The sequence below is a fragment of the Heteronotia binoei genome, chromosome 15 (genome assembly GCF_032191835.1).
Source record: "Heteronotia binoei isolate CCM8104 ecotype False Entrance Well chromosome 15, APGP_CSIRO_Hbin_v1, whole genome shotgun sequence".
Taxonomy (NCBI): Eukaryota; Metazoa; Chordata; class Lepidosauria; order Squamata; family Gekkonidae; genus Heteronotia; species Heteronotia binoei.
Genome location: NC_083237.1, coordinates 55,422,483 through 55,441,988, shown reverse-complemented (window position 1 = coordinate 55,441,988; position 19,506 = coordinate 55,422,483). Strand labels below are relative to the sequence as shown.

The following is a 19,506-nucleotide window of genomic DNA, read 5'->3' as shown; positions in this document are numbered from 1 at the left end:
CAAGCCTGATCTCATCAGATCTCAAAAGGCAAGCAGGGCCAACTCTGGCAAGTACTTGGATGGGAGACCTCCTTGGAATACCAGCAGTTGGGAGGCATGGGCAGGCTTTATTCAGCCACCTCTCTGAAAATCCTCCACCCCCCCCCCCAGAGGTTGCTATGGCTTCCAGGTGCACACATGGACAAACACACACATAAATAGAAAAATACCAAAGAGAGAGAAGGGACAGCAGGCTGATGGCCACTCCAGCCCGAATGGGGGTTTTTTGGCCACTGTGTGACTCAGTGTTGGACTGGATGGGCCATTGACTTGATCCCACATGGCTTCTCATGTTCTTATGAAGGATGGCCCATTTACGTGTATGGGTCAGAACACAGTGTGTGATGGTTAGGGAGCAGGTGCTCTATAGTAGAACACAGTAGTCCAGCAAATGGGAGGCATAGGTTGGTATGGTTCCCAGCTCTAGGATAGGAAACTCCTGGAAATATGGGGATGGAGACTGGGGAGGACAGGGACCTCAGTGGGGTGCAGTGCATCAGAGTCCCTCCCCACCAAGCATTCATTTTTCTCCAGGGCAGGGCTTTTTTGATAGAAAATGCCCAGCAGGAACTCATTTGCATATTAAGCCATATCCCCTGATATCACCATTGTTTTGCATGCGGCTTAATATGCAATTGAGTTCCCACTGGGCTTTTTCACCAAAAAGCCCAGGAGGAACTCATTTACATATTAAGCCACATCCCCTGATGTCACCATGGTTTTGCATGGGGGCTTTTTTGTTGGAAAAGTCCAGCGGGAACTCATCTGCCTGTTTTGCCACACCAAGCCAGCTGCTAAAAAAAAAAAGCCCTGCTCCAGGGGAACTGATCTCTGCAGTTAGGGGATGAGCTGTAATTCCAGGGGATCCCCAGGTCCCACCTGGAGGCTGGCATCCCTAAAACCTCTCTCTAGACTACTTTTATTGGGGCAGGCTGAAGTCTGCATTCCTCATTAAATGAGATGGCATCCACCCAGGGCATCTGGAGGTGTAAAAGAAAGGGGGAAAGGGGGGGGACATGACTGTGCAACCAGTGTTCCCTCTAAACTGAGTTAGCGTGAGCTAGCTCACATATTTTTTGCCTCCGCTCACACATTTTTGTCTTAGCTCAGGAAGGATGACCCCAGAGCACACTGATTTATGCAGTAGCTCACAACTTTGATGCCAGTAGCTTACAACTTTAATGCCAGTAGCTCACAAAGTAGAATTTTTGCCCACAAGACTCTTCAGCTTAGAGGGACCATTGCCTGCAACCCTGCCCCCTCCCTCAGGTGTATACATGCCTGGTGCACTGAGGAGGGGGATTTGTGCTACCGGGGAAGGGGGAGGAGCTGTGCAAACTCAAACTGGTAGCTCAGAAAGCAGAATCTTTGCTCACAAGGCTTTGCAGCTTAGAGGGGAGCAGGGCTTTTTTTGAGCAGGAACGCCCAGGAATGCAGTTCCGGCTGGCTTGGTGCCAGGGGGTGTGGCCTAACATGCAAATGAGGTCTGCTGGGCTTTCTCCGCAACAAAAAACCCGTGTAACACAATGGTGCCCTGGGGGGGGTGGCCTAATATGCAAACGAGTTCCAGGAGGGAACACTGTAACCCCCCCCCTCAGGTCTATACACGCCTGGTGCACTGGGGAGGGGGATTGGTGTTGGGGGGGGGGGCAGCTGTGCAAACCCCAACTGTGGGAGGGGGTCGAAGGGGCGCCTGGCTGCAGCCCCCCCCCCCTCTGTCCCCATGGCGCCCCCGCCCGCCCCGGAATAGAGAGCGGAGGCAGGTGGGGGGCGGGCCGGGGGGCGGAGGCAGCGGCGGCGGAGTGGAGCTGGGCTGCGGCTGCAGGAGCTTCCCCAGCGCCTGGCCGAAGAGAGCTGCGGCGGAAGGGAGGATGGGAGCCCGGGCGGCGCTGCAGGTAAGAGGCGGGGGAGACTCCGCTTGCGAGGGGCTTCTTGCGCGGGGGGGACACGACGGGGCTGCAGCTGCCGCCTCCCGCCTGCACTCCCCCCGGGGCTCAACTTTCCAAACCCCCCACCCCCGCTCCAAAGTGGGATGATGGATGTAAGAGAGGGAGGCAAAGTGTCTTTTTTTGGGGAGGGGGGGGGGATGTTTGCTGGAATAGACGTGTGATGGGGGGGGGGGGTCTCCTCCTCTCTTCATCCCGACCTCGGACTCGGGAGGTTCAAAGCGGCTGCTGTTGGGGGGCGGGCGGGGGGAGAGGCTGACCTCTCGTTTTCTTTCTAAAATATTCTCATCAACGCCCCCCCCTCCCCGCTCTCCGTTTTCCCCACTCTCCCCACCCCCTCTGTCTGTGGGGCGTGCAGCAAAGTCAGTGGGTGCAGAACCCCACGCCGCTGACTTCTTCCTTACCCTCTTTTGGGGCATTTCAAAATATCAGTTCTCCCCATCCTCTCCCTTTGGGACCAAGACTCCAGTGGTTGTCTGGAAGGACAGCAAGCCCTGCCCTCCGTTGCAAGAGTTTGGGGGGGGTTTGTGGGGGGGGGGGGACGCCCCACAGTGAGAGCCCATTATGTCTTCATCAGTGGGGTGTTTCATCCTGACTGATTTTAATATGCAATAGCTACTAACTACTGTCTGATTTTAATGTGAAATAGCTACTCGCTGCTGTCTCTGTTGGCTATTCCATCTTATCCAGCCAAGATGAAAGTGTACCTGAAAGAATGTAGAGCTAACTAATCCTCAGTAGGCAGGGTCTTGAAGGTCCGGCCTGGGGGACAGAGATGTTTGGGGTGTTTATTGAGCTATTTATACTTTGCTTCCTTCCTGCGGGGTTCAGGTAGCCGGCTCCAGGTTGACTCAGCCTTCCATCCTTCCGAGGTCGGTAAAACGAGTACCCAGCTTGCTAGGGGGAAAGTGTAGATGACTGGGGAAGGCGATGGCAAACCACCCCGTAAAAAGTCTGCCTTGAAAACGTTTTGAAAGCAACGTCACCTCAGAGTCGGAAATGACTGGTGCTCGCGCAGGGGACTACCTTGACCTTTCCCCCTTCCCTAATGGAGAACCAGAATGGCTCCAAGCATTTCCTCCTCTTCCGTTAGATCTTCACAACATCCCTGTGAAGTTGGTTAGTCTCAGAGATGGGGACTGGCCAAGGTCACTCAGCAAGCTTCCTGCGTCTCCCAGATGCTAGGCCAGCCTTCTCGAACCAGTATACCCAACTAGTTCCACCTGTGTGTGTTTGAACCTGGCTGGCGGATTCCCAAGGGCTCTTCCGTACAGGTAGCAGCAAAGGCTCTTTTGCCCTACATAATGGCAAAGGTGAAATCCATTGTCACCAAATGCAGATTTCGGAGAAAGCTAAGGTCATGGAAGAATAAGAACCAGGCAGTATTTTAAGCTGGCAGTTATCAGACATCTGACCTTTAAGGTTCCGCTCAGTGCCAACGGTGGGGCTACAGCACAATACAGAGTTAACATTCAGCACAGATGGGGACATGACCTTGGCCTGTTGGAGAGCTTAAACTTGGAAGGTGTTTTCCTGTTGCCATACCTGCAAGGCTGGCCCTAGACTGGCACCCTAGACAAGGCTAACCTGCCCTCCTCTGCACTGATAATGTCGCCAAGTCACGTAGGGCGCACCAAATTCAGCACATCAAATTTGGCACCCCAGAGGGTCGGCGCCCTAGATAGTCTCCTAGTTTACCTAGTGGCAGGGCCAGCCCCGCATACCTTGCCAGCAATCAGTAAGAGTTGGGCAAGTTCTCTTTCGGGAAAGTGTGATAGGAGAGGTGAAAAGTGCTGTCAAGTTGCAGCTGACTTAAAACAAGCCCATAGGGTTTTCAAGGCAGGGGGAATTCAGAGGTGACTTGCTGTTGTCTGGCTCCATGTCACACCCCTGTTATTCCTTGGAGGTCTTCCATCCAGGCCTTGGATTCAGCAGGAGCTCATAGGAGCACAGCTTTCTGAGGGTTCCCTGTTCTTCTCCCCACCATGTCTATTGAATAGTAGGTGCAGCTGCATAACAATCCCTGGATGAGCTCCACCACCTTTTCCCCCCTACAAAATGCCCCCTGGGTATCATGATGGGCATTTGGAACCATTAAGAACATGGCCAGATCCATGTCCCCTAGAGAAACAAGTGGACTCCATTGACGGCGAATCATTTTCTGTCTCATGCACTCTGAGGCTTTTTGACTGCACAAGTCCAGTGGGCCTCTAATTGTAATTTGGCTCAAACCTAATTTATCAGACAGTTGTGAAATTCTCATTTGTCAAGATAACCCGCATTATCAGAGCAGGGATCCCCAACCTTTTTTGAGCCTGCAGCCACAACTTTTGGGATGCTGATTGGCGGTTAGGGTGGGTGCCCGTACTGGACTTTTACTAAAGGAACCCCAAATAAGCATTCAGGGAACCTCGGAATTCTCTGGCTGGGACATAGTTTGAAGTTACGGCTTTAAATGAGGCTTCTGTATGTGTGTTTTGTGTGTAATGGCATCCAAGGTCATTCAGAGCTAAAGAAATTAAAAGCAGTTCTGCCAAAGGTCGAGAATGAGTTGTGCCGAATAAATAAATATTCCCGGGTGAAGACTCCATGGCAGGTTCTTGCTGATGCTCGTGACCTCAGCGATCACCTTTGCACTCCCGAAGACTTTTCTTCTTTAAATAATTAGCGATTGATTCTTCTTTGTTCTGAAGTCTCCAAGGTGGCTTGATTCAGCCTGATCATCGGAAAAGTTGGACTCTGCAGGCAACCTTTTGGCAGCCTGCCTGCAGTTCCTTTTTCTGGCACGCTGGAGTACGGGAGACCGCATTGGTCAGTCAGTCTGGATGGATGGATGGTCCTTCCTTGTGGTGGAAGGTGCAACCTCCTTTGGCCTGATGTTTGTTGGGAATTTGTAAAAGATGAACTGTTGGCAGAGCCGGATTAAGAGTTAGGTCAAGTAGGCACTAGCCTATGGACCCCCATGACCTCAGGGGCCCCAGACTGGCTCCCCCCTCCCCGGTTTCCCCCCTGCTTGCAGCCCTCCCAGCCTGCATGCGCAGCCAGCAACTGAGCTGTTCTTTGCCTGACTTGCCTGGTGAGGCTGCTGCTGGTGTTGTCAGTTTCCCTCTCTCTGCCTCTCCCTTGCAGGTTAGTGAAAGGGGATTTGAGAAGGTGCCTACAGGCTGCAGTGGGGGCCCGTGTGCAGTGGGGCAGGCGCTCATACTCTGAGATAATTTGTGAGGGGCCCCCAAGATTTCAACTGCCTAGGAGCCTCCACAGGGTTTAATCCGGCACTGACTATTGGAGACCAGATTCTTTTAAAGCATGTGTTCATCGCCCATTTGATTAATCCTGTTCCTTCTTTGTGATGTTTAGGACTACTTAACTATCTCTTAACATCAAAACATTTTCCCACCCTTTCTCTTTGATAGGTAGGAGAAATGTACCATTTTATGTCAGCAAGTTGTCCCAGATGTTAAGGGGGTGGAATTAAATGAGCAAGTTGCTGTATTTTATGTTTGTTGTGGGAAATTTTGGCTAAAGACATCTTTCTTTTCATTTCTAATAAATACTTCATACCCTGCCTTTCTCCCCAAAGAGGACCCAAAGCGACTTACATTGTTCTCCTGTCCTCCATGTTATCTTCACAACAATCCTGCGAGGTAGGTTAGTCTGAGAGAGTGTGACTTTTAAATAGGGTGCTTTAGAAGCAGGGGTGAAATTCTAGCAGGAGCTCCTTTGCATATTAGCCCACACACACCCTGATGTAGACAATCCTTCAAGAGCTTACAAGGCTCTTTTTTGTAAGCTCTTGGAGGATTGGCTACATCAGGGGTGGGTGGCCTAATATGCAAAGGAGCTCCTGCTAGAATTCCACCCCTGTTTAGAAGGTAAGCCCAAATGCAAAATAGTATTGCATGAATGTAAAGAAGTTTTTTAAAAAGGACATGTGTGTCTTAGCCATCACTGAGAGATGTTGATGGATCAAGATGGGTAGCCCTGTTAGTCTATCTGTAGCAATGGAAAAGAGCACGGGACAGCCTGTCACTGCCAGGAAGAGCGGATAAGTGCCTGAGAATAAGCGAAGAGACTTTTTGTGCATTGAGTTTATCAAGTATAAAAAAGATGTTTTGTTCATCCCTGGGAAGATGAACACACAGCCTATCATTTCTCAGAGAAAAGAGCAAGAGTCCAATACAGGGGTCGCCAAATTAGCTTAACGTAAGAGCCATGTAGAATAAGCATCAGATGTTTGAGAGCTGCAAAACATGAATGTCAGATGTTTGAGAGCTGCAAGGAAGGAAAATAGGCTGGGAGAGGTAGAGGTAGAAACAAGAAAACAACTTTAAATGCATTCTCCAAGCTGCCGACTGGCTTGGCTTGGAGAAGCGATTTAAAGAGAGAAATGCCTTCTCCAGGCCAGCCAACAGGGCAGTGGGGGCTTTGAGAGTCTCACAATATGTGTGAAAGAGTCACATGTGGCTCCCAAGCCACACTTTGACCACCCCTGGTCTAGTAGAGCCTTAAAGATGAACAAAATTTGTGGCAGGGGATGAGCTTTCCTGAGTCACTGCTCACTTCTTCAGATATCTGTATCTGAAGAAGCGAGCGGTGACTCTCAACAGTGCCTCAGCCTACCATTTTGTTGGTCTTTAAGGTTCTACTGGACTCTTGCTCTTTTCTACTGAAAAATGATGGGCTGTGTGTTCCTCCTTCCCGGGGATGAACAAAACATCTCCCTTGTACTTGATAAACCAAATGCACGAAAAGTCTCTTCGCTTACTCTCAGACACTTACCCATTCATCCTGACGGTGATAGACGGTAGAAGAGCTCTTGGGCAAGAATCGTTACAAGGCAGACCCTGCCTGCAAATAGCCACAAATCTTAAGTACAGGAGCACAGTCTTCTCCCAAAACAATGTTCCCTCGAATCAGACCCCTTCAGTCATTGCCAGAGAGGTGCGACAGTTACAACCCTGGTGATTTTTCCACGCCATCGTTGTGTTCTCTGGATGCTGGGGCCACGTGCATCGGTCCTTCCTATTGAAATGTTGGCCACGGCCACGAGCCAGGTGTACGGAAAGGTCATGTGCGTTAGACTCTCGCTGGGCGCTGTAGCAAGGTAGCAGCAGGAGAAAACATTACAGAAGAGCAGCTTTTCTATTCCTATAGGCGTGTGAATCAGAGCCCTCTTGAGAATCACAGAGCGAGAAGCGGCCATATGGGCCATCTAGTCCAGGGGTCCCCAACCCCCAGTCCGTGGCCTGTTAGCAACCGGACCATGAGTTGTCTAATTATTTCATTATAATTAGAGAGCCAGTTTGGTGTAGTGGTTAAGTGTGCGGACTCTTATCTGGGAGAACCGGGTTTGATTCCCCACTCCTCCACTTGCACCTGCTAGCATGGCCTTGGGTCAGCCATAGCTCTGGCAAAGGTTGTCCTTGAAAGGGCAGCTGCTGTGAGAGCCCTCTCCAGCCCCACCCACCTCACAGGGTGTCTGTTGTGGGGGAGGAAGGTAAAGGAGATTGTGAGCCGCTCTGAGACTCTTCGGAGTGGAGGGCAGTATATAAATCCAATATCTTCTTCTTCTTCTCCTCCTTCTCCTCCTCCTTCTTCTTCTTCTCCTTCTTCTTCTTCTTCTTCTTCTTCTTCTTCTTCTTCTTCTTCTTCTTCTTCTTCTTCTTCTTCTTCTTCTTCTTCTTCTTCTTCTTCATTATAAGACATTGGTTTTGTATCCTGCCCTCCACTCCGAATCTCAGAGCAGCTCACAATCTCCTTTACCTTCCTCCCCTACAACAGACACCCTGTGAGGTGTGTGGGCTAAGAGAGCGCTCCCTAGAAGTTGCCCTTTCAAGGACAACTCTGCCAGAGCTATGGCTGACCCAAGGCCATTCCAGCAGCTGCGAGTGGAGGAGTGGGGAATCAAACTCGGTTCTCCCAGATAAGAGTCCGCACACTTAACCACTACACCAGCCTAATAGAAATATAGTGCACAATTGTATCATCCCAAAACCATCACCCTCCACCCCTGGTCCGTGAAAAAATGGTCTTCCACAGAACTGGTCCCTGGTAACAAAAAGGTTGGGGACCCCTGATCTAGTCCAACCCCCTGCTCAATTCAGGATCAACTGAGAGCAACCCTGACAAGTGTCCGTCCAGCTGCTGCTTCAAACCTGCCAGTGAGGTGTCGCTCCCCACCTCCCTAGGCAGCTGATTCCTCTGTAGAACAACTCTGACTGTAAAGAAGTTTTTCCTAATATCCAGCCGGTATCTTCCTGTTTAGGTAGACCCATTTAGACCCGTTATTGCAAGAAGGACCCCCCCCATACCTGATTCCACCCATATCAGGTCCGGCCCTGCCACGAGGCAAACTAGGCAATTGCCTTGGGCGCCAGTCTTCTGGGGGTGCCGAATGGGGCACTCCCCGTGTTTTTCGGTGATGCTATCAGTGCGGAGGGGGTGCCAGAAGTTAGCTTTGCCTAGGGCACCAGACAGACCCTGACCCATACGGTAACAAGGACACGCAGTGAAGCCATAGCAAGCAGCTCCCCCCGTTATTCTGTTCATATACACACGAGTCAAACTGGAGTGCCAGTTTGGCGCAGTGGTTAAGTGCGTGGACTCTTATCTGGGAGAACCGAGTTTGATTCCCCACTTCTCCACTTGCAGCTGCTGGAATGGCCTTGGGTCAGCCATAGCTCTCGTAGGAGTTGTCCTTGAAAGGGCAGCTGCTGTGAGAGCCCTCTCGGTCCCACCCACCTGACAGGGTGTCCGTTGTGGGGGGAGAAGATATAGGAGATTGTAAGCCGCTCTGAGACTCTGATTCAGAGAGAAGGGCGGGGTATAAATCTGCGGTCTTCTTCTTCTTAGAGGTGGAATCTAAAGATTAATTTCCACCTGGACTGAGGCTCTGAACCCGCTTCTAACATCAGGGTTGCATCCTGGATTATGTGGCCTAATAAAAGGGCATGTAGAACACCTTTCCTTCTTCACACTGAGTTGCCTGCTTGCACCTTTCTAAGGTGTAGCGGGAGGAGGAAACAGGCCACCGAGCTGTTTGCAGGTAGGCAGAACTTCACCCCCGGCAATCTCTCGCCACCTCCCCCCCTCACTAAGATAGCAAGGCAGTTTCCGATTGGCACGGTTGAATTAATGTTGCTTTCCTACCCATCAGCATAATCCACGCACATCAATTATGCTTTGTGCAAATAGAGTCTGCAGAATTTCCCTACACGAATTCATTCCTCATTCAGACAGGAATTAATGTATGTAAATCAAAAACAGAAGCTATTTTTACACCCTGAGAGAGAGAGAGATCCTTTCTTAAGAGACTTCCGTGCCCATCCGGGCTGCCAAAAGGGGTGTGTGTGAGAGAGTGATTACAGCTTTGTATATACCGCATTCAAGACAGGGGAATGGGCTAACTGGAGTGTATTTACTATCCCTCCCGCGATCCAACACGAAGAGATGTATGTTCCGTATATCTTGCACCGTTAATGCACGCTGAGCCGCTCCGAATGTGCAGTCTCGCATAAGGAAGTAAGAAGTGCCCTGCAGGATCGCCTCAGACTAAAGTTCATCTAGTCCAACCCTTTTTGCAAAAGTTCCAGCAACCACCAGATGGTGGGGGGGGGGGTGCAATCAGAAACTGGTCAGAGGTCCACTGATGGACGACTGTTTCCGTCTGTTGCCTTCACTGCTGTGATGGATTTGCACAAAACCGGTTTGGAAAGACACAGAGCCTGGATCTCATCTGCCATGTTTTTATCCTCCAGAGATCTGTAGTTCTTCTAGGGCCGGTTTTGCCACTAGGTGAACTAGGCAACTGCCTAGAACACCAGCCTTTTGGGTGCCCCCATGTGACTCAGTGACATCAGTGTGGAGTTTGTGTGTGCCAGCCTTGCCAGACAGTCTAGGACCGGTCCTGATCTCCTTTCCCTGTTGTATCCTTACAACAGCACTGTTAAGTAAGAACATAAAAGAAGCCATGTTGGATCAGGCCAGTGGCCCCTCCAGTCCAACACTCTGTGTCACATAAAAACAGAAGAGAAGCCATGTTGGATCAGGCCAGTGGCCCATCCAGTCCAACACTCTGTGTCACAGAAGAACATAAGAGAAGCTATGTTGGATCAGGCCAGTTGCCCCTCCAGTCCAACTCTCTGTGTCACATAAGAACATAAGAGAAGCCATGTTGGATCAGGCCAATGGCTCATCCAGTCCAACACTCTGTGTCACATAAGAACATAAGAGAAGCCATGTTGGATCAGGCCAATGGCCCATCCAGTCCAACACTCTGTGTCACAGAAGAACATAAGAGAAGCCATGTTGGATCAGGCCAATGGCCCATCCAGTCCAACACTCTGTGTCACAGAAGAACATAAGAGAAGCCATGTTGGATCAGGCCAGTTGCCCCTCCAGTCCAACTCTCTGTGTCACATAAGAACATAAGAGAAGCCATGTTGGATCAGGCCAATGGCTCATCCAGTCCAACACTCTGTGTCACAGAAGAACATAAGAGAAGCCATGTTGGATCAGGCCAGTTGCCCCTCCAGTCCAACTCTCTGTGTCACATAAGAACATAAGAGAAGCCATGTTGGATCAGGCCAGTGGCCCATCCAGTCCAACTCTCTGTGTCACATAAGAACATAAGAGAAGCCATGTTGGATCAGGCCAGTTGCCCCTCCAGTCCAACTCTCTGTGTCACAGAAGAACATAAGAGAAGCTATGTTGGATCAGGCCAGTTGCCCCTCCAGTCCAACTCTCTGTGTCACAGAAGAACATAAGAGAAGCCATGTTGGATCAGGCCAGTTGCCCCTCCAGTCCAACTCTCTGTGTCACAGAAGAACATAAGAGAAGCCATGTTGGATCAGGCCAGTTGCCCCTCCAGTCCAACTCTCTGTGTCACATAAGAACATAAGAGAAGCCATGTTGGATCAGGCCAGTTGCCCCTCCAGTCCAACTCTCTGTGTCACAGAAGAACATAAGAGAAGCTATGTTGGATCAGGCCAGTTGCCCCTCCAGTCCAACTCTCTGTGTCACATAAGAACATAAGAGAAGCCACGTTGGATCAGGCCAATGGCTCATCCAGTCCAACACTCTGTGTCACACAGTGGCCAACCCAGGTGCCATCAGGAGGTCCATCAGTGGGGCCAGGACACTAGAAGCCCTCCCACGGTGCGCCCACCCCAAGCACCAAGAATACAGAGCATCACTGCCCCAGACAGGGAGGTCCAACGATAAGCTGTGGCTAATAGCCACTGTTGGACCGCTGCTCCATATGCTTATCCATTCCCCTCTTGAAGCTGTCTATGCTTGTAGCTGCCACCACCTCCTGTGGCAGTGAATTCCACATGTTAATCACCCTTTGGGTGAAGAAGGACTTCCTTTTATCTGTTCTAACCCGACTGCTCAGCAATGTCATTGAAATGAAAATGAAAGGTAGGCTACGTTGACTGTGACTGGCCCAAAGTCACACAGCTCCCTAAGGAACACATGGTAGTTTCTTACAAAAAGGAGCCTTGTGAGCTCTTGGAGGATTGGCTACATCAAGGGTGTGTGGCCTAATATGCAAAGGAGCCCCTGCTAGAATTCTATCTCTGGGCCCTGTACTAAGAGCCCTGTAAGCTCTTAGGGGATTGGCTCCATCAGGGGTGTGTGGCCTAATATGCAAAGGAGCCCCTGCTAGAATTCTATCTCTGGGCCCTGTACTAAGAGCCCTGTAAGCTCTTAGAGGATTGGCTACATCAGGGGTGTGTGGCCTAATATGCAAAGGAGCCCCTGCTAGAATTCTATCTCTGGGCCCTGTACTAAGAGCCCTGTAAGCTCTTAGAGGATTGGCTACATCAGGGGTGTGTGGCCTAATATGCAAAGGAGCCCCTGCTAGAATTCTATCTCTGGGCCCTGTATTAAGAGCCCTGTAAGCTCTTGGAGGATTGGCTCCATCAGGGGGGTGTGGCCTAATATGCAAAGGACCCCTGCTAGAATTCTATCTCTGGACCCTGTACTAAGAGCCCTGTAAGCTCTTGGAGGATTGGCTACATCAAGGGTGTGTGGCCTAATATGCAAAGGAGCTCCTGCTAGAATTCCATCCCTGTGTGGAAGATACATGAAGGAAATAAATAAACCCACCCAAATCCTGCAAAGGCAGGGCTGACATACAGAAAGTGTTTTTCTTACGTCAAGCCTTAAAGTGCAATCTTTAAAAAATAAAATATAAATTCATTTAAAATATTTACATCCCACATCTCCCTGAGAGTATCTCTTAAAGTTGCTTATGAAAAAAAAAATACAGATGAAAGCATAAAACAGACAAACGGCACAATAAAAATTCAACCAGCAGTCAACGGATACATCAAAACAGCACCGAATGAAAATCCATGCAGTGATCTGGAAATGCAACGTAGAAATAAGAGGCAACAAAATCTCTTTGAAAATGATGGACTAAAAGCAGGACACAGCCTAAAAGCAAAGAATCTTCCAGAAGCAAATACAAATTTCAAAATGGTATAAAAGCAGGACACTGATTTTATTTTTATTTTTTTAAAAAACTACTCTTTAGGGAGCCATGAACGCATCTATTAACTGGGGGTGATGTCTGCATGGCATCAAAAGGATTGCACATTTGGTGCCCGGTGAGCCCTTGTGAAGAGAGAGGTCCATACTTGGGTGCCACGACTAAAAAGGCTCTGTCCCTGGTGCTTAAGCATCTGACAGTGAGGGACTGTAGACCAGGACTTGCAATGCTAATCTCCTTTGGCAGGTCAGCTCGCAGATTCCATAGAGCTTTTTATAATCAGCATGTTTGTGTTGTGCTCAGAAGCAAACTGGCAGCCAGTCAATGAAAATCTTTTAGGATCAGCCCGATGTGACCGCTGTAATTTATACTTGCAGGCAGCCCGAATTCCCCATTTAAAATCAGTTGTAGGTTGTATACAGTTTCCAAGGGCAGCCCCTTTTGAATCCCACTGCAGTAGTCTAACTTGGACGTTGTCATGGCATGAACCAGATCACACAACGCTGCAAGTGGTGATCCAGCCAAAGCTGGTTAAAGGTACTGTGCCAAAGAGGAAGCTCGCGTCTGTATCTGTAAGCCTTGATCGCAATATCCAAAATCCAAAGTTCCGGCTGCCTTCAGAAATGTTAGTAGGTATTAAGATAATCTGTTCCAGACCCTGAACATACTCCTGGGCCTCTAAGGGTTCCTGCGGATAGACTGGCAGCTCTGTGATTTAGATCATATTGCTCCAGCAATCATTTCCCTTGCGACATAATCACAGTTTATCTGCATTCAAACTTGAACTGATCACAGACAGAACCTTTGGCATGAATTATATTTTAAATACATACACCAGTTTGGTGTAGTGGCTAAGAGCAGCAGACTCTAATCTGAAGAACCGGGCTTGATTCTCCACTCCTCCACAGAAGGCCAGCTGGGTGACTTTGGGTCAGTCACAGTTCTCTCAGAGCTGTTCTCTCAAGAGCAGTTCTCTCAGAGCTCTCTCAGCCCCACCTACCTCATAGGGTGTCTGTTGTGGAGAGAGGAGGAGGAGGAGAAGATGATTATTGTTGTTGTTGTTATAATATTGGATTTATATCCCACTCTCCACTCAGAGTGGCTCACAATCTCCTTTATCTTCCTGCCCCACAACACACACCCTGTGAGGTGGGTGGGACTGAGAGAGTTCTCCCAGAAGCTGCCCTTTCAAGGACAACTCCTCTGAGAACTATGGCTGACCCAAGGCCATTCCAGCAGCTGTAAGCGGAGGAGTGGGGAATCAAACCCGGTTTTCCCAGATTAGAGTCCACATGCTTAACCATTATACCATACTGGCTCTCAGGAAGGGGAGGGAAGGAGATTGTAAGCTACTCTGAGACTCCGAGTGAAAGGCAGGGTATAAATCCACTCTCCTCCTTCTCTCCCTCTTTCTTTTGCATACTAGAATTTCTGTAAGTGGTGCTGGAGGATGCATGAGTTCGAGGCTGTCTCTTCTGCCCCCTGCCACACATACAGGGTTGGACCCAGACTAAATTTTCCATTAGCAGAATGGAAATTTCCAGCTTCTCTTCCTCAGCCACCCCCCTGATCTCCACGAAACGTGGCTCCTGGGAGAGCCGGAACGCTGCGTGTAGGAGGGGGGCCTGCAGCAGGAAGGGGAGGGACGGCAGAAATTGCCAGCTCCGCCTGGATCCAACGCCCAGCCTGTAGTGCTCGGCACTAGGTTGAGTAAAAGCCACGTTCAGTTCCGCCCGTGCAGCGTTTGATGTGAAAAGTGGCCTTCTGGGAAATTCTCCTTTATGTCTGACGGTTGAAGAACGCTTCAGGAGATGAACCTTTTTAATTCCTTTGTCTTAGCAGAAAGCAGAAAACGTTGACCTGCCAAAATCACGCGAAGTGGAAAAAGGGAATCTGTTTTTTGTTTGGTTTGGTTGTGGGGGGTTTTTTTGGGGGGGGGGCAGGCTTGTAGCCACAAGGGGGCCTGCGGAGGCACTGACCCCTGGCTTCCAGTCAGAGCCTCCTGGCAGGAGCTGGAGAACACCGTGCACTGCAGCAGCAAAAGCAGCAGGCAGAGAGAAGAGAGACCGAGGAGCAGAAGGCAGCGGAAGCCGCATGGAATGAGCCAGGGAGTGAGGGGAGGAGATGGATAGAGCTGCTGGCTGCAACGTGTCGGGATGGAAGGAACCCCCCCCCCCCCCTGCTTGCACACAGCATGCAGCCCCTTCTTGACTCCAAAGCGTTAGGGTTGCCTGCCTCGGCCACTTTCCAAGCCTCCAGCTTTCGCCCCTACCCTGCACTGGATGGGAAAGGGTGCCTCTTGACTTTATTAAAAAGCCCTTGACTTTTAAAATCCTGGCTACGGCCCTGGAGGTGGGAAAAGTAGCTCTGCCCACTGCCACCCTTGGAGCTAGTGGAGGAGGAGATGATGACAATGTTGAACTTATACCCTGCCCTTCACTCCAAATCTCAGTGTGGCTTACAATCTCCTTTGTATTCCTCCCCAACAAAAGACACCCTGTGAGGTAGGTGGGGCTGAGAGGGCTCTCACAACAGCTGCCCTTTCGAGAACTCCTGTGATAGCTATGACTGACCCAAGGCCATTCCAGCAGCTGCAAGTGGAGGAGTGGGGAATCAAACTTGGTTCTCCCAGATGAGAGTCCGCGCACTTAACCACTACAACAAATGGAAGGTAGACTTTATCGCATTGGACCTCCTGAGGTCCCTGTCCTCTCCAGGCTCCACACCCAAATCTTCAAGAGTTTCCCAACTGGTATCCGACCATCCTACCCTGACATCCAGGAGACCTGGTAACCCTGAGCTGAACCGGGAGAGAATGCTTATGGGATGAGGGGCACAAGGGAGAGGTTCAGTTGCCCTCTCCCAGGTGTTCATTCAGTTTCAAGAACTGTGTTCCTTCCCTTTATACACGATTGCGGCAAGCTGAGTTTAAATGCACATCCCTGTATCACCTAGTTAGGCCATTGAGAGCCAGTCTGATGTAGTGGTTAAGTGCATGTACTCTTATCTGGGAGAACCAGGTTTGATTCCCCACTCCTCCACTTGCACCTGCTGGAATGGCCTTGGGTCAGCCATAGTTCTCATAGGAATTGCCCTTGAAAGGGCAGCTGCTGTAAGAGCTCTCTCAGCCCCACCTACCTCACAGGGTGTCTGTTGTGGGGGAGGAAGGTAAAGGAGATTGTGAACCACTCTGAGATTGGAAGTTGGAGGGCAGGATATAAATCCTAGATCTCTTCTTCTTCTTCTGGAATGTAACAGGAGGGTGGGGGATCCTCTCTCAGCCATCTCTTTGCTTCAATCTAGATTGGGTGAGATCCAGCCAGCTGTTTGGCTCAATCTCTCCTGCTCCCGCCCCACCTGGCTTTTGTCCATGCCGCCTCCAAAGTCCCCAGCAACTTTGGGGTGGTCAAACAGGACCCCCCCCTCCCATTTCCACCCACGGAAAAGCCGCCTTGGATCCAGCCCATGAAGTGGACTCGCATAATATAGTTCGTGCCAGCCTGTTCCAAATTCAACAAGGCCTAGTTCGCCAAATGTCACAAGCTGTCTGCTTGTCAGAAAAAAAATAATTCTTCAGGAAATTCGTGTGTTTGGTTTTCCTCCTTGTTTTCCAAGGCCGGGGTCTCTGGAGGCATTACCAGCTGTCTGGCAGCCAGTGTTTCTTCAGCAGACGTGGTGGGCTTCGTGTGGCCTCAGTGTCCAGGATTTTATATCCTACTGGGACAGGAAATAAATTTCAATATTGGAAATATCACAAAAGGATAGTATTTATGGTTGCTAGGCCACCCCTTCAACCCCTTGGTAGGCTGGTGTGTGTGTGTGGGGGGTGGGAAATAACCATGGCATTGACAGCATGACATGATTTCTGAGGTGAGCCTGGAAGTGAACCATAAAGTTTCCACTGAATCTTAGAGTGGTGTGATGTCACTTCCAGGTTCAGTCTGGAAATGGCATCATACAATTGATGTGATGGCATCTGGAGGTGGCATCTGGAGGTCTCCTGCTGTTACACCTGACCTTCAGGCAATAGAGGTCAGTCCCCCTGGGAAAATCATAGAATCATAGAGTTGGTAGGGACCGCCAGGGTCATCTAGTCCAACCCCCTGCAGGAAACTCAATGCAGGAAACTCACAAATACCACCCCGTAAATTCACAGGATCCGCATTGATGTCAGATGGCCATCTAGCCTAGGGGTGTTGAACTCATTTGTTATGAGTATAGGTGTCTGTTGTGGGGGAGGAAGGCAAAGGAGTTTGTGAGCCTCTCTGAGACTCTTTGGAGTAGAGGGCGGGATATAAATCCAATATCTTCATCTACCTCACAGGGTGTCTGTTGTGGGGGAGGAAGGGAAAGGAGATTGTGAGCCGCTCTGAGACTCTTCGGAGTGGAGGGCGGGATATAAATCCAATATCTTCATCTACCTCACAGGGTGTCTGTTGTGGGGGAGGAAGGGAAAGGAGTTTGTGAGCCTCTCTGAGACTCTTTGGAGTGGAGGGCGGGATATAAATCCAATATCATCATCTTCTTCTATGAGGGCAGGATCTGGCACAAATGAGACCTTGTTGGGCCGAGCCACGTGTGTACCTATTTAAGATTAGGTAGTAGAGATATAAACTTTATAGAGGCCACAGACAAACACAAATAAGTATATATTTTAAAAACTTAAAACATGCTTAAAACATTAGCACTCGTTAGTCTTAAAGGTGCTTTTTTTGTATCTCTCCTGTGGGATCCAGGGAACTGGGCAAAGGAATCTCTGGCTCTTTCCTTCCTTCCCCAGGGGGCCTAGGAGGGGGAGGAGCCTCAGCCAATAGAAGGAAGAGAGGCTTGGCTCAGTAGCTCTGCTGTGCAATTGAGAGAGCCTGGCAAAGCAAGCTCTACCTCCTTTCCCCCCCCCCAAGGGAGGAGCCTCGGCCAATTGAGAAAATAGAGACTTTGCTCTGTAGCTCCTGGCAATTGAGCAAGCCTGGCAAAGCAAGCTGTGATGCAAAAGGAATCAAAAGAGAGGGAGAAGAAAGCAGATGACAGCCAATTGTATGAGGGCCTGATAGGAGCCCTCTGAGGGCCTGATTCGGCCCCTGGGCCACATGTTTGACACCTGAGCTAGCCTCTGTTTAAAAACCTCCAGGGAAGGAGAGCCCACCACCTCCCGAGGAAGCCTGTTCCATTGAGGAACTGCTCTGACTGTCAGGAAGCTCTCTGCTGTGGAGGGTGGACTCTATGGCATTGCCTCTGCTGAGGTTGTTCCCCTCCCCAAAACCCCACCTTCTCCAGGCTGCGTCCCCCAAATCTCCAGGTGTTTCCCCAACCCTGAGCTAACAACACCCATGGTCGCATCCCTCAGTCTTTCAGCGGGTGCTAGCTGGCAACCCTAATTTAGGATTTTATGCAGGTGTTTTCTAGTTACGTGCTGAAAGCTAGTACTGTTCTTTGGAGAATCACGCTGAGACCAGCTGTGACCTGATGTCCTGTTCCAGATCTGAGAACGTTTTCTGATGCTCCATCCTGGAGTCGCACATCACATGATTTCAAGCATGCGATCTGGAACCACAGTTGAAAGGAATACATTTAGCAGCATCACTCATCTTCCTCAGAATAGACTGCTTACCACTTTTCTAAGATAGACATAAGCAGGGGTTTCTTTTGAGCAGGAACACAGTTCCGGCTGGCTTGGCACCAGGGGGTGTGGCCTAATATGCAAATGAGTCCCTTCTGGGCTTTTTCTACAAAAAAGCCCTGAGCATAAGGATCTCATATCTGGAATAGGACTTCACTTAGCAGCTGGTCTTAACGTGATTCTACAAAGAACCGTTAGAGAGTTTGCTTTTTGCTTTTCAAGTATGGGAATCCACGAAATAAGGACTTTATGTGCTTCTAATGAATGCCTGGTAAATAGCTGTAAAACATTGCATATATTACTATTGACTGCAGTAGCAGAGAGAGTAGTAGTGGAGAGCCAGTTTGGTGTAGTGGTTAAGTGCGTGGACTCTTATCTGGGAGAACCAGGTTTGATTCCCCACTCCTCCACATGCAGCTGCTGATGTGACCTTGGTCAGCCACAAGTTCTCTCAAGGCTGTTCTGCTCAACAGCAGTTCTGGGAGAGCTCTCTCAGCCCCACCTCCCTCACAGGGTGTCTGTTGTGGGGAGGGGAAGGGAATAGGCTTCCCAACCCCCCCGCCCTGGCGGGGGACTCCAGAATTTATAGCCTCCTCCCCGCTCTTCAAAAGTCCAGAAGCGGGGGGGGGGGGGGGAACCAATTTCATGCCACTCTCCTGGAAAAAGCCTGCCTGATTCCCTGCACCCACTGAAGGCTCGGGCACTGGAGTCCAGTCATCACCCAGGCATGTTAAGAAAGAGCCTAAAAAGAAGGGAAGGGAGGGGGGGGTGGTCTGTCCTGTCCTGTTAGTAAGGAAGATTTGTAGAGCCTGCGCGATTTGTAGATCTCATTGCTCAAACGGTGGTTGGTGTGTAAATAAACATTCCTTCCAGGCACCGAGAGAGGGGAGATCTAGCAAACATTTTCTCCTCACACAAACCTGCCCTGTGCCTTCACTACAGAACAGAAAGGCATGAGGTGTTCTTGATGAGATTTTGAATGATGCATGAACTGATAAACTGCCTTGCCCTCAACCTGTCAGCAGCAACTTCTGCAGAACTTTGCAGTAGAATACTTATTGAGAACTTTTGGGGTTGCTTTGCTTTTAAGAAGAAAAGCCTCTCTTCCAGAACAGGAATTGCAGTGGGTGGGTGTGCAGGCAAGGAGTAGTCTTCTGACGCTGTTTTTGCTCTGTGACTAAGGTGCTTTCTACAATGATTTAAGGTATTGGTTTAGAGTGCTTAAGTTTTCGTTTTATGTGCTTTTCAGCCGGGCATTGTCTTATCTGATTTATTGCCTCCTCTGCTTTTATTGCCTTTGGCTACCCCATGTTCAGCTTAACTTTAGTATATGCTGGCCCGGGTGTCTGGAACATTCTGAAGAAATTTGTCTTAATTTTTAAAACCTTGCTAAAACTTTGAACCCAGTG

At 49.8% G+C, this 19,506-nt stretch overlaps 1 protein-coding gene across 2 annotated transcripts in view; it reads left to right on the top strand.

The window, feature by feature from the left end:
* The first annotated feature begins 1,857 nt into the window (after window positions 1-1,857).
* CRHR1 (corticotropin releasing hormone receptor 1) overlaps window positions 1,858-19,506 on the top strand; it is a 146,335-nt gene continuing 128,686 nt past the window's right edge. For both annotated transcript variants that reach the window (XR_009556242.1, XM_060256115.1), the window contains exon 1: window positions 1,858-1,934. Coding sequence is in view for 1 of the 2 variants with exons in the window: in XM_060256115.1 (XP_060112098.1) it covers window positions 1,911-1,934 (24 nt within the window). In the remaining variant the exon portion in view is untranslated. The remainder of the gene's footprint in view (window positions 1,935-19,506) is intronic.